Source organism: Tachypleus tridentatus, chromosome 9, assembly GCF_004210375.1.
Source record: "Tachypleus tridentatus isolate NWPU-2018 chromosome 9, ASM421037v1, whole genome shotgun sequence".
Classification (NCBI taxonomy): Eukaryota; Metazoa; Arthropoda; class Merostomata; order Xiphosura; family Limulidae; genus Tachypleus; species Tachypleus tridentatus.
Genome location: NC_134833.1, coordinates 110,593,882 through 110,609,273, shown reverse-complemented (window position 1 = coordinate 110,609,273; position 15,392 = coordinate 110,593,882). Strand labels below are relative to the sequence as shown.

Below are 15,392 nucleotides of genomic sequence, written 5' to 3'. Positions count from 1 at the left end.
ATAATTTTCAGAATTCAAGGTCTTGAAGTTTATAAGTTTTTTTTTTAATAATTGCTTTTAGAACTTTATTGTATTATGATCATTATGCATTCAAATCTTTTTGCATAAAACAAAATACATAATCAGTCCTTCAGTCACGAATAAACAACTGTAATTTTTACATGTTCGTTATAATTGTTTTACCTGTATTTTTCTCTTAACTATGAGACTGTGGTGCTTATCTCAAAGTGAAGTTTTAGTTCTGAACACTTAACTGGTTATTTATACCTTTGTTTCTATAGGATTTCCACTTTACAAGCTCCAAAGGTCCATTCTTTATTTTCATGTGTTCGACTATGACCGCTTTAGTCGGGACGATCCTATTGGTGATGTGTATGTTCCATTAAGTCAAGTCGATCTTACTCAAAAACCAATATTTTGGAAATCCATCAAACCAGCGGAAGATTCGAAGGTGAGGGTAAATATGTAATAATTACCTATTCTACCGTTTACCTGTTAGGCTGTCATATCCCCTTACGTTAGAGATCTTTTTAGGAACGTAGAAAGAATATAATTACAGAATAAAGTCCGAATACTGTTCTGACTTTACAATACAAACAGAGCAAATACACTCACAACCACCTTAGGACAAAATAAAAAGGAAAAAGAACCATTTACAAAATTCATTATTAATACATATTCCAATATATTGAAAAAACATAACGACTAACAAAGCTTAAAATTCAGGAGCATGATAAACGTACAAGACTTGAAGAGCAGATAATAACAGAAAAAAAAGATCATACGATAAAATGGAATAATTACAAAGTAAGAAGATATGAACCGTACACGAGCAACCAAAACGTAGAGTAAGAATTAACCAGAGACACAGTATTGAAACTAACTAAGCTAGAAAGAAAGATGAACTTTTTGGCCAGCTCTAGAGTATAACCACAGCTGTTCCAGGTTCTGAAATGCCGCTATTCTTATGTTTCTGAACAGATCTAGACGTCTATTTCACAAGAAAACTGGCAGCTTCATAATTTGTTCAGATCAAAAGAAATAAGCACTGAAAAGTGTTAACATATTTTTTCTACCTAATAAAGAGGCAAAACATGTAATAAACAAATGGGAACCGGCACAAAATAAACTTTCACTGGTATTTATTAACCTGCATTAAAGTTTGACAATTGAAGCAATATTTTAAAATTTTTAAAATGTCGTTTACTGATGAATCGTCTTCCACATACTCTAGGACATCTAGGTTGCACATTATGATTTAAGGGCGAGAAAAGACGGGAATTTAAAATAAGGAAATGATGTAGTGGTATGAAACATTATACGTTTGTCTTGATGGCATCCACTGACAGCTGCGGTTCGAATTTATTAAAACGGATGATTTAAGGGCTCACGAGGCAAATAAAGGACATGAATTGAAGGAATATCGTAGTGGTCTAAGTTATACATCTGTGTTGACAGTTTACCCTACTAGTTGGGCTTAGAACCCTTCTGCAGATATAAACTTTATTTTTATTAATTTTTTGAAAAGATAATCAAAACAAAAATATAATTATGTCTTTTTAGAACATTTTACCTGTAGAAAATAGTGCAGTCAGACTAAAATGGCCAGCTATCTAAATATATGTAAAAATGGAGCTAGGTTATAAATGAAAGATTATATTTAATGTAGCAATGTTAAAATGGTGAACTGAAGAGCAGAAGCTTAGTTCTCCTTTTTTAGTTTAATTCAAACGGACATCAATATGAAAATAAAAGGGAAGTAAGCATGTTGAATTTGTTCTTGTTTAACTCCTTTATAAAAGTATATAATATTTATTTTTATATCTACTAAAAATCTCGATTGTTATTCACGTTACATAAAGTCTGATTTATAAGCACGTTTATCTTTGTATATTTATATTAATATAAATAAATATATATATATAATAAGTCGTTTAATATATCACTAACGAACGGTATTTCTTCTTAAATTCTTTGAGTCTCTGAAAGTACAATGATATATGTTTATCTTGTGTTCCAGTTAGGGGAAATTCTAGTGACCTTGCTGTATGTCCCTAGAACTAGTGAGCTAACACTTACTCTTGTCAAAGCAAGGAATCTTAAGTCAAAAGATATCAACGGTTCTTCAGGTAAGTTTAATTTTGTAAAACATCAAAAATATACTAATTTCCCTGACTTTTCTAGTTTTTTTTAAATATAAACAAAAGTAAACCTTTTGATATTGTGCAATAAGCATATGTTTATGTTTTACACATACAACTGGATATAGTTAAAATGAGCTGAAATTATTTGCAAGACACTGATACTTTGTTTTTCATTTGCACCTGTTTCATGTTTCAATATTTATTTCTTCCTCTTTATAACCAATATTTTAACTTAATGAGAGAAGTCTGGAATATTTAAAATTTTTGTAGTCAATTTTGAAGCAACAGTTAAAAGAAACTAATTGTTGTTTATTACTGTTTGTTTGTTTTTCGAAATATAATATTTTTAAGAACGACTCAAGATTCTTACTTCAAATTTAAAATTCATTGCATTTGAACTATACATTTTTAAGAAAAGTTTTATTCAGTTATGAAAGTATTAGTTTTCTTATTTGTATATCTGTACTTCACTTTTAAAAAATGTTCTGCTCTGAGTAATAGCTGAGAATATAATAATTTCACTAGATGTGAATGAAAAAAAATTAATATTAATGATAATTATTCAAAACGTATTCCGTTTTTGTTAGTAGCCATAAAACAGTACACCGATCTTTAAACTCCTGATCTTGGTTTACCAGATCCTTACGTCAAAGTGTGGCTGCATCGTGGCGATAAACGAGTGGAGAAAAAGAAGACCCAGGTCCATAGGCGAACGTTGAACCCCGCTTTTAACAGCACTTTCCAGTTTATTGTTCCCTGGGAACACATCCGAGAAACTTTTCTTTCAGTAGCTGTTATGGACTTCGATACCGTTGGACGGAACGAACTCATAGGAAAGGTCATCCTATCTTCTCGGAGTGGACCCACGGAGTCTAAACATTGGTGTGATATGCTGACAAAAGCCAGAACTGCTGTATCTCAATGGCATAGGTTGAAGACATTGTGAAGGTTGGCTGAGTGAGCCTTAGAAAGCTGTTTAGTTATTCCGTCTTCAACAATCCAGGGTTTCAACTCCCCAGGGAAAAAAATAAAAACAGGATGCTATTCGTGAGCCTATCTCTAGTTTTTGATGTTCGTATCGTAGAACATATGCTAGACGGAAAATATATGTAAACATGGACATGTTTCTGGAGTCTGTTGTGATATTCATAGTTTTAGAACATGTGTAAGAGTTATTCATCCACAAAATTCAGTGTTATAATGTGGTAAAAACGATATTAACGTTTACACGTTGGTAATGTTCTTTGTAAATTGTGCATTTAGTGTTCTGAAAGCTGATTTTAATTATAACAAAATCTGAAGATTCTAATTTTCCAAAGAGTTGAAGGCAACAAAAAATTTTAAAGATTGAATTTTGATAACTAAACAGTTGTAGTTTAACTCTAAATCATTCAGAAATTATGAAAGAATAACTTGATAGCAAATTAATTAGACATGTATTTACTTAAGTAAACGTAGATGTCTTATCGTGAACTCTTTCAAAACAGTTGAAGGATATGGCCTGGAGGTATGAAACTTGGGTTTCTTTCCAGACATCAGGATTTTCTTAATATTTTGTTCGAAAAAGACCACATTAGCTGAAGGTAATTTGAAATACTTTCACTTCTACGTTTTATAAAATCATTTGATAAATGGTTTTATTTTGTTTGTGCTTTTGAAGCTCAAATACGTATGTTGTATTTTTTCAAGTTCAGAAAAGAAACTATTTTACACAAATCTTCTGAAATTTAATAAGATTAATAATTTTATAAACACCTGTTGAACTGATCATGTTATACATACATAACATGTATAACATGTTATACATCCATAACATTATATATACAGTATATATATGTATATATATACACACACACTATGGCAAATAATTATGGATATGGTGAAGTAACTTGGTATAATAGGCAAATCACTATGGAAACGACACCATTTATTGTGTGAAAATGAACTGCACTAAAGTACATTCAGGCGTTAATAGCTTACACTCTGGTTGTAATCCAACCAATCAGAAAGTGTTACATGAGTATAAAGTTGATAAAATCCGCATAACTAGCAGAGTACAGATTATAGTTCTGACTGACGAGGGATACTTCATGTGAAAATTCAGTGAGGACTACACTTTTCAAAAGAAACTACATTCTGAAAAGGGTTCTTGAAGCTACAATTGCTAATAATAAAAAATAATCGAGGTAGAAAAAAAAGGTAAAACTGATGTTGCGTATTTCAGAGTATGTTCTATAGGGAATAGATGGCAGTCAAGTACAGATCTTGTAACAACCTTTCACTTAATACAAGTTATTTCGATATTAGTAAGACTAAAATTAGCACGATCTGGTTTCATTAGGAATGTAGCTGCTTGAAAACAACTACTAATCAAGAGGATAGAATGGGCATCAGATCAGACATAGTAGAATGAGCAAATCTTATTAGGTAAAGTAAGAAAGCTAGAAAACTTTTTATTATTTAAGTGTTTTGTTAAATAGCTATCAGTTTGTCTGAGCCACAGGAATAACTTATGGTGTTATTGTAAAACATAAAACAGTATCCTAAGATACATGTTATCAAAGATGTTTACTTAAAGGTCATTGAGAAAGAAACACTAAATACCATTTAATTAATCGTCAGTTCATTTATGTCAGTTAGATCATTAATTATACGAAATGGAAAATGTATTGGCTGTGTCGTACAGTGAATAATGTATTCTGTGTATATTTATTAATATGGTAATGTTTCTGGAGTGTTTGTATCGTAAAGTACGCATTAAAATGGAAAATAAAATGTTGTAAGTTACATAGTTACTATAAATTGGTGTGAATAGTCGTTTCAAATCAAATTTTTCATTTAAATAGAAAACAAAAATCCATTTTCAGAAGATGTAGATACATCTAAGTGAAATCTACTACTTCAAATGTGACAAAATGATGGTACTAATAGTAAAATTCAATTAATATTTTAATTGATGGATTTTAACTTTGTTTGGAATAACATTTGACCTACATAGAATTATCCTAACTACTAGCAAGAAAAATCTTGCTTTGAAGCCTAAACCGACTGTAATAGTGGCAAGAAGAGTTCAGGATGGTTTTCTTTATTGGTTGTTTTAACGTAGCTTTGATGGAACACTTATTTTATGTTTTTTCTACAACATAATAAAGGTGTTTCTGGAAACATATTGTCAAAATAATCTAACAACAAATGATTTGTTTGATGTTTTGGGCATTTGAATACAGCATAATAAAAAAAAACAAATTGATGAGGTATATAAGAGGTATGTAAACGTTTAGTCTATTTCATCGAAAACTGCTTGTGATGTCAGATTTTCCTTTTACAGATTATTCTCTCTTGAATTGTCATATCAATTTAGCGAAGTTTTTAGTGGCTCAGAGTAACAGATGTTTAGCTAGAATTTATTGGGGTTCGAGATTATGTCGAGGTTAAGTTTTGGAAGAAATATAACGAATATATTTCGTAACAGTAAATTAAATTAAAGCGTGAAATTGAAAATCTTATTGTTCTCACTACCAACTAAGAGTAGAAATGAACACAGTATTATATAGAAATACAGAAAATCTTATTGTTCTCACTGCAAACTAAGAGAAGGAATTAACACAGTGTTATATAGAAATACAGAAAATCTTATTGTTCTCACTGCAAACTAAGAGTAGAAATGAACACAGTATTATATGGAAATACAGAAAATCTTATTGTTCTCACTGCAAACTGAGAGTAGGAATCAACACAGTGTTATATAGAAATACAGAAGATCTTATTGTTCTCACTGCACACTAAGAGTAGAAATGAACACAGTATTATATGGAAATACAGAAAATCTTATTGTTATTACTACAAACTAAGAGTAGAAATGAACACAGTATTATATAGAAATACAGAAAATCTTATTGTTCTCACTACCAACTAAGAGTAGAAATGAACACAGTATTATATAGAAATACAGAAAATCTTATTGTTCTCACTACAAACTAAGAGTAGAAATGAACACAGTATTATATAGAAATACAGAAAATCTTATTGTTCTCACTGCACACTAAGAGTAGAAATGAACACAGTATTATATAGAAATACAGAAAATCTTATTGTTCTCACTACAAACTAAAAGTAGAAATGAACACAGTATTATATAGAAATACAAAAAATCTTATTGTTCTCACTACAAACTAAGAGTAGAAATGAACACAGTATTATATGGAAATACAGAAAATCTTATTGTTCTCACTGCAAACTAAGAGTAGGAATCAACACAGTGTTATATAGAAATACAGAAGATCTTATTGTTCTCACTGCACACTAAGAGTAGAAATGAACACAGTATTATATAGAAATACAGAGAATCTTATTGTTCTCACTACAAACTAAGAGTAGAAATGAACACAGTATTATATGGAAATACAGAAAATCTTATTGTTATTACTACAAACTAAGAGTAGAAATGAACACAGTATTATATGGAAATACAGAAAATCTTATTGTTCTCACTGCAAACTAAGAGTGGAAATGAACACAGTATTATATAGAAATACAGAAAATCTTATTGTTCTCACTGCAAACTAAGAGTAGGAATCAACACAGTGTTATATAGAAATACAGAAAATCTTATTGTTCTCACTGCAAACTAAGAGTAGAAATGAACACAGTATTATATAGAAATACAGAAAATCTTATTGTTCTTACTACAAACTAAGAGTAGAAATGAACACAGTATTATATAGAAATACAGAAAATCTTATTGTTCTCACTGCAAACTAAGAGAAGGAATTAACACAGTGTTATATAGAAATACAGAAAATCTTATTGTTCTCACTGCAAACTAAGAGTAGGAATCAACACAGTGTTATATAGAAATACAGAAAATCTTATTGTTCTCACTACAAACTAAGAGTAGAAATGAACATAGTATTATATAGAAATACAGAAAATCTTATTGTTATTACTACAAACTAAGAGTAGAAATGAACACAGTATTATATGGAAATACAGAAAATCTTATTGTTCTCACTGCAAACTAAGAGTAAAAATGAACACAGTATTATATAGAAATACAGAAAATCTTATTGTTCTCACTGCAAACTAAGAGTAGGAATCAACACAGTGTTATATAGAAATACAGAAAATCTTATTGTTCTCACTGCAAATTAAGAGTAGGAATCAACACAGTATTATATAGAAATACAGAAAATCTTATTGTTCTCACTACAAACTAAGAGTAGAAATGAACACAGTATTATATAGAAATACAGAAAATCTTATTGTTCTTACTACAAACTAAGAGTAGAAATGAACACAGTATTATATGGAAATACAGAAAATCTTATTGTTCTCACTGCAAACTAAGAGTAGGAATCAACACAGTATTATATAGAAATACAGAAAAGGGATAAAAAATAATTGCAAATATCCTAGTAGACAAAAACCGAAGTTGTATGACATGGTAGAGATAGACGAACTGAGAATGAGTTAAAATATATAGGTGCATTATTTGAGAAAGGTTTAAGTTAATCAAGGGGAAACAACTTTCTACTTATTGTTATCAGATCAGTGTTCCCCCTGCTAGTAGAGCGGTAAGTCTACGGATTCAAAACTCTAAAATCAGGGGTTCGATTTCCCTTGGTGGGCTCATCAGATAGCCCGATGTGGCTTTGTTATAAAAAAAAACATACTCAGATCAGAGAAAGTCCTCGTTTGATGCCCACACAGGAATTTCGGATAGAAGAAAATGTGACCATAAGTTAGTGATTATAGAGATTTCTACTGATGGTATGATCCGCAATTTTCTTAATATTTTAATAAAAATCTCCTAGTTTTGATAGTTTTAGTACAGAATTTAATACAGTGTTTTCTTCTCTTATAGATGGATTGATGAAAATTATAAAAAAATTGAGGCTAATGAGATATTACTTCATTGATTTAAAATGTTTCTAACATAATTAATTACCTAAGATGGAGATCAAATACATTTTTGTATCTGAAGATATACCACGCTACTTAATATAGGTTATAAAATCTTATTAAAGATTTAAACGACTGATTACATAAACCTCTTTTTTTTAAATGTCAAATGGGATGTATTTTACGAATGAATGTGCTACAGATACATATATATGTAAAAACGGCTGGTTTGAGTTGAGAACATTTTTTTTATTTAGAGGAGCGAACAACGTTTCGGCCTTCTTCGGTCATCGTCAGGTTCACAAAGAAAGAAAGAGGTAACTGATCGATAGTTCACCATATGTTTGAAGGGAGTTGTGTAACTGAGTATAGGAATGTAGAGGGCGTGCTTAGATGTTTGATTATATTTATTAATATAGGTATAAAGGTGTTCTTTTGTATTGCTTATTTTGGGCTTGAGTTGTTGTGTAAGTAAGGCTTATCTAACTTTGCGTTTGTTTATGTTTGTTTCTTTATTTAGTATTTGGGTGTTTTCTATGTTTATGTTGTAGTTATTTGATTTGCAGTGTTCGAAAACGTGTGAAGGTGACTTTTTGTGTTCTTTGAATCTGGTTTCCATTTTTCTACTTGTTTCTCCAATATAGAAGTCGTGACGCTTATCACATTGTATTTTATAAATAATGTTGGTGTTGTGTTTGTCAGTATAGTTTTTACACAGTACAGACCTTAGTTTTGTGCTTGGTTTTTGAATACATTTGGTATTAACTGGAATGTCATAATTTGTTACTAGTTTTTGCCAAATGTAGGTTATTTTTCTGCTGATGTCGGGAATATATGGTATACAGCAGTATATTGTTTCGTGATTTTTGATTCGTGGGATATATTTACTTTTGTTGGTTGATTTTGCTTTCTGTCTTGGTGTATGGGTATAATGTTTTCTACGGTTTGTGGAGGAAACTTATCGATGTTGATAAAGTATTGTTTTATTTTGTCTAATTCGTCGTTAATTTTATCTGGTGAGCATAGTTTTATGGCTGTGTTTATTTGGTTACTTAGTGTGTTGAGTTTTTGTTTTGTTTTACGTGCTGGATCCCAAGGAATGTATAGTCCAGTATGGGTGATTTTTCGGTGGATTTCTGTTTTAAATTGTGCATCGGTTCTTGTAATTTTGAGGTTAAGAAATCATATTCCATTGCTTTCTTCCTGTTCACATGTGAAGTTAATGTTGGGAAGTATAGAGTTAATGCGATTGAAAAAATTAACTGTGTGTTCTGTTGGTCTGAATCCAGCAATCGTGTCGTCTACATATCTGTACCAATATAGTAGTGGATGTAATGCTGTGTTAATTGCTTGTGTTTCAACTTGTGTCATAAAAATATTGGCTAGAACTGGTGATACTGGGTTACTCATGCTTAAGCCATTTGTTTGTTTATAGTTGTGGTTGTTGAACACGAAGTTTGTCTTCATCGTAGTGAATTCTATGAGGGTTGCTAACTGGTCGCTGGGAATGTCTATTGATGGGTTAGGGTCTCGGATATAGAGTTCTAAGGCTATCTTGCAGGTTTTAGCGGTTGGGAGTTCTGTAAAGAGGGATATAACATCAAAGCTGGCCACTAAGGCTTTATGATTAGGTTGATTAAGATTACACTTAAAACTTAAAATCAAAAGAGTCTTTGATGAATGAGCTGGCTGATGTTACGTATTTGGAGAATGTTCATGCTATATATTTACCAAGATTGTAATTAAACGATTCTTATGTGGACATTATTGGTCGTAATGGACAATCTGGTTTATAAGGTTTGGGGATGCCGTATATTTGTGGTGTACGTGAGTCTGTCTTGCGTAGGTAGGAATAAAGTGTTTGTGAAATTGTGTTGGCTTTTTTTTACTATTAGTAGTATTTTGTTTAGTTGCGTTTCGTTTGTCTTTGTTGGATTTGTGTGCATTGGTTTAAATAAAGGATGAAAAAAAAATAGTGTTTAATTACGGGAACACAAGTGACGCGATTAAAGGTATAGAAAGTGTCGAAAATATTTTTTCTCATTATGTATGTTTGATAAACGACGTGTTAGAAACACACAGTGAAAGAAAATTATTTCTTGGGTTACATAGATAACGTAATAAAAATGATAAATTTAAAAAAATTCTCTAGTATTAAGTTTGGAGGAGTGACATGGTTAAATATTCAATACATATAAGAGATGAAACAAATTTCTACAATATGTATACTAAACGATCATGTATGGGAGACCTAAGCTATAACACTGAGTTATGCAAATTGTTTGACATTTTGTTTTGACAAATAAAAGTACAATTAGTTGCCATGTGATACAAAATTCAGTTTTATCTACGTCAAAATGATTAAAATTGATGAATAGACATATATTGTTTTCCTTCATTATTATAGGTCATGAGTGTCATATAACTTATCCACGTACTAGGCATAACTCAGTAGTTAGCGTGTCTTTTTGTTAGATGAGGGCCCATGGTTCGCATACTGCTCACACATTTGGACTATGTGTGTGTGTTATAAGAGTAACGATCAGACAGAACTATTCGATTAGAATAGTCCAAGAGTTGGCGATGGATGTTTTATTAACTACATTAAATTTGTTTTTTTTTTCTTAGTCTATCAATTTAAAATAAAAGACGGGCATTTCAAATATTCAATACATCTAAATGAATAGTCTTCTGTCATGTCTTTGTACATCATTATATAACTTTTCGTGTATTCGTTTGCCCATATGATTAGGTTTAGTATTTTTTTTAAGTTAACAAAGTTGAATTTTTGAATACAAATAAGTAAAACTTTTATACATGTAAGTGTGTTCCTGTTTACAAAACGTGTTCTTGCCAGTTGGCTTTTATATTAACGAAAAGGGATTTTATGTCATCATCAAATGTAAGAAGCGAACTATACATTGCTTGAAGACAAGATGCTGCGTCATTTGTGAGCTTTTCACTATGGAAACAACACGCTTTCTTTATTAACTTGTATATCCGGAGATGTCTTCATACTGAATGGCTTATGACAAAGAAAATTAGATTGAGCTAACGTGTTTATTTTCTGTGATCTTCAGAACGTGACACAATGTCTTTGGCGCTCGTACGTTCTGTACTTTGCTTTAGTGTAGTTCATCTTTTATTAAACACGAAACGTCGTGTCTCTGAGAATGTTATCTTGAAAGCAACAACATTAAAGAAAAATAGAAAACTTAATGGTTATGCGCATCTCACTTCTGTCTAAAGAGCTGTTGAAGCTCTTTATTTTAAGCTACAACCTATAATGTCACTTATACAAAAAAAATATTGCGCCTGTTTTTATTTTATACACAGAAGTTCCAGTAGCCGAACTGCTCGATGTATTTGGACATAATCACCACATACATATATCGCTCGTAACTGGCTGTCTGTAAAGTTCTATTATTACTGAAGTTCGCTGGTATACATAGTTGCGCGTAAGTAATACTGTTTTACACAAAACAGACATTCCAAGATCACGTCTAACTTATATTTCACAAAACTTTCGTGATTTCAACATAATTACGTGAACACTTTTCAAAACAGTTTAAAAGTCATTAAATAAACTGTTACTTCACAAAATGATAAATATAATTACTATAACATTTAAGCTGATTTTTGGGCATGTCGTACAAAAACAACACAATTTATTAAATTTTCATTTAACTCATGAGAACATTTCTTATAGAAAGGTTGCAGAGTATGGTGTTGCAGCATCTTAGATAAGTGTTTCTGATTTTATTATTAAAACCAATGGTTTTGACTTCAAATCAGAATGTCAACTTTTATTTAGAACTATTTTCATAGTACCTAGGATGATCTTTTCCTCGTTTAAGAAGATTAATAGACACTGTGTTATTATTATAAATGCTGTCTTATGAACTAATGGGAAAATTTTGTCTCCATGAAAGGAAGTTTAAAACGTTTATTATATATTTAGTTTTAGTAATCATAGCACTAAGTAAAAACTCACACCGAGCAAGTTTTATTAATATTTAAAGCGTTTTAATAGGCATGGTTGAAGTTAATGTTCTAAACCATTTTTTCTGTCATTTTAGGTTTAATAGTTTTATAAGTCTTCACTTTGTACAGTACAGGACATTCAACAAGGTACTTAATTTATCATTATTTTTGCGATTAGTGCTTCTAATAAGTTTACACTACTGCCTTTTCGAGTTATGTTTCTAAGGAAACATTTGTTTCTACCCATTTTGCGGGTGGTTAAAGTTCTTAAGAATGTACTTGTGTGTATAATGATATTTTTTACTTATAACGAGACTTAATTAATCTGAAGACAGTTTTCTTGTTATCTAAACTTGTTTTTGTTTCAGTGATAAAAATTTAATGTTCCTAACAAGGTTTTCATTACCTAATTGTGTTTCTACATAAAAATCATGCTTAATAAACAAGTTCACGCATCTGCTTCATAAGCATGTTAATTACATGAGACTTATTGTGAAAGAAACGAAATTTCCGTTTCTGTATACTGGCCAATAATGAGAGTTAAAAGTCTGGTATCCGTTCGTTTGAATAAGAAACTTTCCTGCAATATCATAATGTTAAATCCACAGTCAATGTGAGGTAATAAATACAAATGAGGATTTCAAATAGACAATAATTCACCATCTGCGTACAGTTCAAATACATGACTATTATTTTGATTCAGGAATGGATCAATGAACCAAATTTCTAGACAAGAGACGTTAGTGATAAACTACAGTACTGATATTGGAGCAAGTAGTTTCTAAAAGCATGAGACTGAAGAGAAGACACGAACGTATCGAAATTAGTTTCTCTAATGTCAAGATTGCTGACAGTTTGTTCTATTTACAGCGGGTTTTCACTAACTACTACAGAGGATATTGTGTTCTTCTATTACAACTGTCGCTCTTAAAACAACTGCATGCAACTAACTTGAAAAACAATTGCGTATCACCGAGCTTATCCGATGAAGTTGATAAATGGCGTAATGAATTTATCGCGCTAAAAAGAAAGTATACGGAAAAGTGACGTCTACATGATTCCCAATATAATTAGTGTATATTTGTTGGTTGCAATTTAACATGGTTGGTATATGACACTTAATATCCCGTTCCTTTCTGAACATCACTAACACGTTAACTACTTGTTGAATATGTTCAAAAATGGTAAAAATATTTCTTTATTATAAATACCAGGAATTTAAAAATAAACCATTCTTGGTAGGTAATTTCTGAACAGAATTTCGCATTTGCAAAATGTTTAATAAAATTTGTCAAATATTTAACTAAATGATTTTAAACATAATAAATAGTTATTATACACAAGGACTAACCATTAAAAATGACTCGACATGCGTGTCGGTGTACTATGATACTATCTTCAAAATTAACGGTGAAGGTGTAGTTGGGTGTTCTTTTTATACCCACGTAGTTATTTATGAACCAATAATTCCATATAAACTACCGCCATTTAAATTACCTAGAGTTACAAAAGTTTTTCCAGTAATAAACAAAGAAGCTGTTCTAGGTTTAGAAATGAGAAGTGCTGGATAGATGTTATATAACACTGGGAGATTGAAATCTAGATGGCGTTATTGGTATGTATAATGATTTAAACACTGTATTCCTTTTAACTATAAATAAAATATGAATCGTCTCTGAATTATCGCTAAAAGTTTTAGTATATTAATTCTTAAGCAATAGCATAATGTTAACACATATCTGGATTCGTCTCTGTTTTACCTGTCTTCTTTGCTCAATATAGCAACTTAAACTTGAAAACTTGTTATGTACCAATTCTAGGCTTTCTTGTGTCGAAGATAACTGAATCACCTTAACAAGATATTTTTCAATTTAGATACAAAGATTAGTCGTAAAGTATGAGATCCATTTTAGTTTCCAGACTACTAGAAGCATTTATAAACTATGTAAAATCGTAACTTAAGTTTGGGCTTATTATAGAAAATGTAAATAAATAAAATATAAAAGTTAACTAATTACTTTTAAAGACGAAGACATATATAACAAATTCGTACAATATGCTTTACATTTGGCCTTCGCGAATCGTTACTACGATTAAAAAGTTAACTTCATTTCATGATGTCTTAGATAGATATTTTTGGATTTTAAACCTGAAATATACGTAATGCGATACACGGACTAAACGAACAGGTCAGACTAATAAAAATCTGACATAAAACCATACATAATTTAACACTAACGACTATGGGGAGGGCAGCCAATCAGCATCGTCCATCAATTACACGACTACTAGTAACCATCCAATGAGTGGATTAACTGTCATAGGTATAAATAGCTAAAAGTGCAAAACGTATTCATAGGCATATCCTGTTTCGGTTTTTGACCTTCCAACCGAAATCTACTACTTTCGATATAAGCAATTACGTTCAATTTTTAAGTGTAATAAGAAATAAAAATCTGTATAATTTATTTTACTATATATGAGTAAGGTATATGCTTGTAAAAAATAGTCCACATTAGTTTTAATTTCAGTTACACTTCCAAAGTTAGATATATACCGATATTTCTAGTCCGGAGATCCGAAAGCAGTGAGTGTTTGACATCTGTAATTAAAAACGAAATATTTTTATCGCTGTAGAAAACGAAAATTTACTATTATGTTATTTCTTCTTGCAATTGACCTTTATTCATGACACTTAACAAAAAGATATTAACCACTAAAACATCAGAAGGATAGTTTAATTTTACAGTTGTCGTCGTAAATAGAATACTTTATTTCTCCATAAGTTGAAAAAAATCATTGACGAAATGTGATTTTTGAGATAAAATGGAAAAAGCGTTGATTCTCGTTCACCAAATTTGGTTATTATTTAAAACTAAAAAAGAAACAACCTGTGGCAATCGTTTGTGAAATTTATTTTGCTGTTGCAATAATTATCACGAGAAAATATCACTGTCAACAGTGATAACTGTCCCTAGGAAAACACTTTGTCCTTACTAGCATGTTTCTATCATTAACAAAAACTAAAAGTGCATTGATATGCTTCAATATATTCATATACTTATTAAAATAATAAAGTGAATGAGTTGAAGAACTGACGCATAGTAGAGACTAAATACGTTACATAACTACCATATTTTCTTAAATACTTGAGTATAAGCAAAAAAAAAAATTCGTTATGAAACTTGGAAATATTAGATCCTAATTTAGAAAACAGGATATACGATGAACTGGAAACAAACCGTGGTTTCATGCCTAAAGATACCATGAAAAAACCGAAATTAAGTGCAAGTAATCTGATATGTTAGGTAAGGCTCATGAATACGATGGAACACTGCAAGATTTCGAGTAAGAAAACATGAG

The 15,392-nt window shown here is 30.7% G+C and overlaps 1 protein-coding gene across 4 annotated transcripts in view; it reads left to right on the top strand.

Annotated features, from left to right (window-relative positions):
• LOC143226039 (synaptotagmin-7-like) overlaps positions 1 to 4,889 on the top strand; it is a 90,764-nt gene extending 85,875 nt beyond the window's left edge. For all 4 annotated transcript variants that reach the window (XM_076456440.1, XM_076456439.1, XM_076456437.1 and 1 more), the window contains 3 exons: positions 282 to 451; positions 2,021 to 2,129; positions 2,783 to 4,889. In XM_076456440.1, the coding sequence (XP_076312555.1) occupies positions 282 to 451; positions 2,021 to 2,129; positions 2,783 to 3,090 (587 nt within the window). In that variant the 3' untranslated portion in view covers positions 3,091 to 4,889. The remainder of the gene's footprint in view (positions 1 to 281; positions 452 to 2,020; positions 2,130 to 2,782) is intronic.
• The last annotated feature ends 10,503 nt before the right edge of the window (positions 4,890 to 15,392 follow it).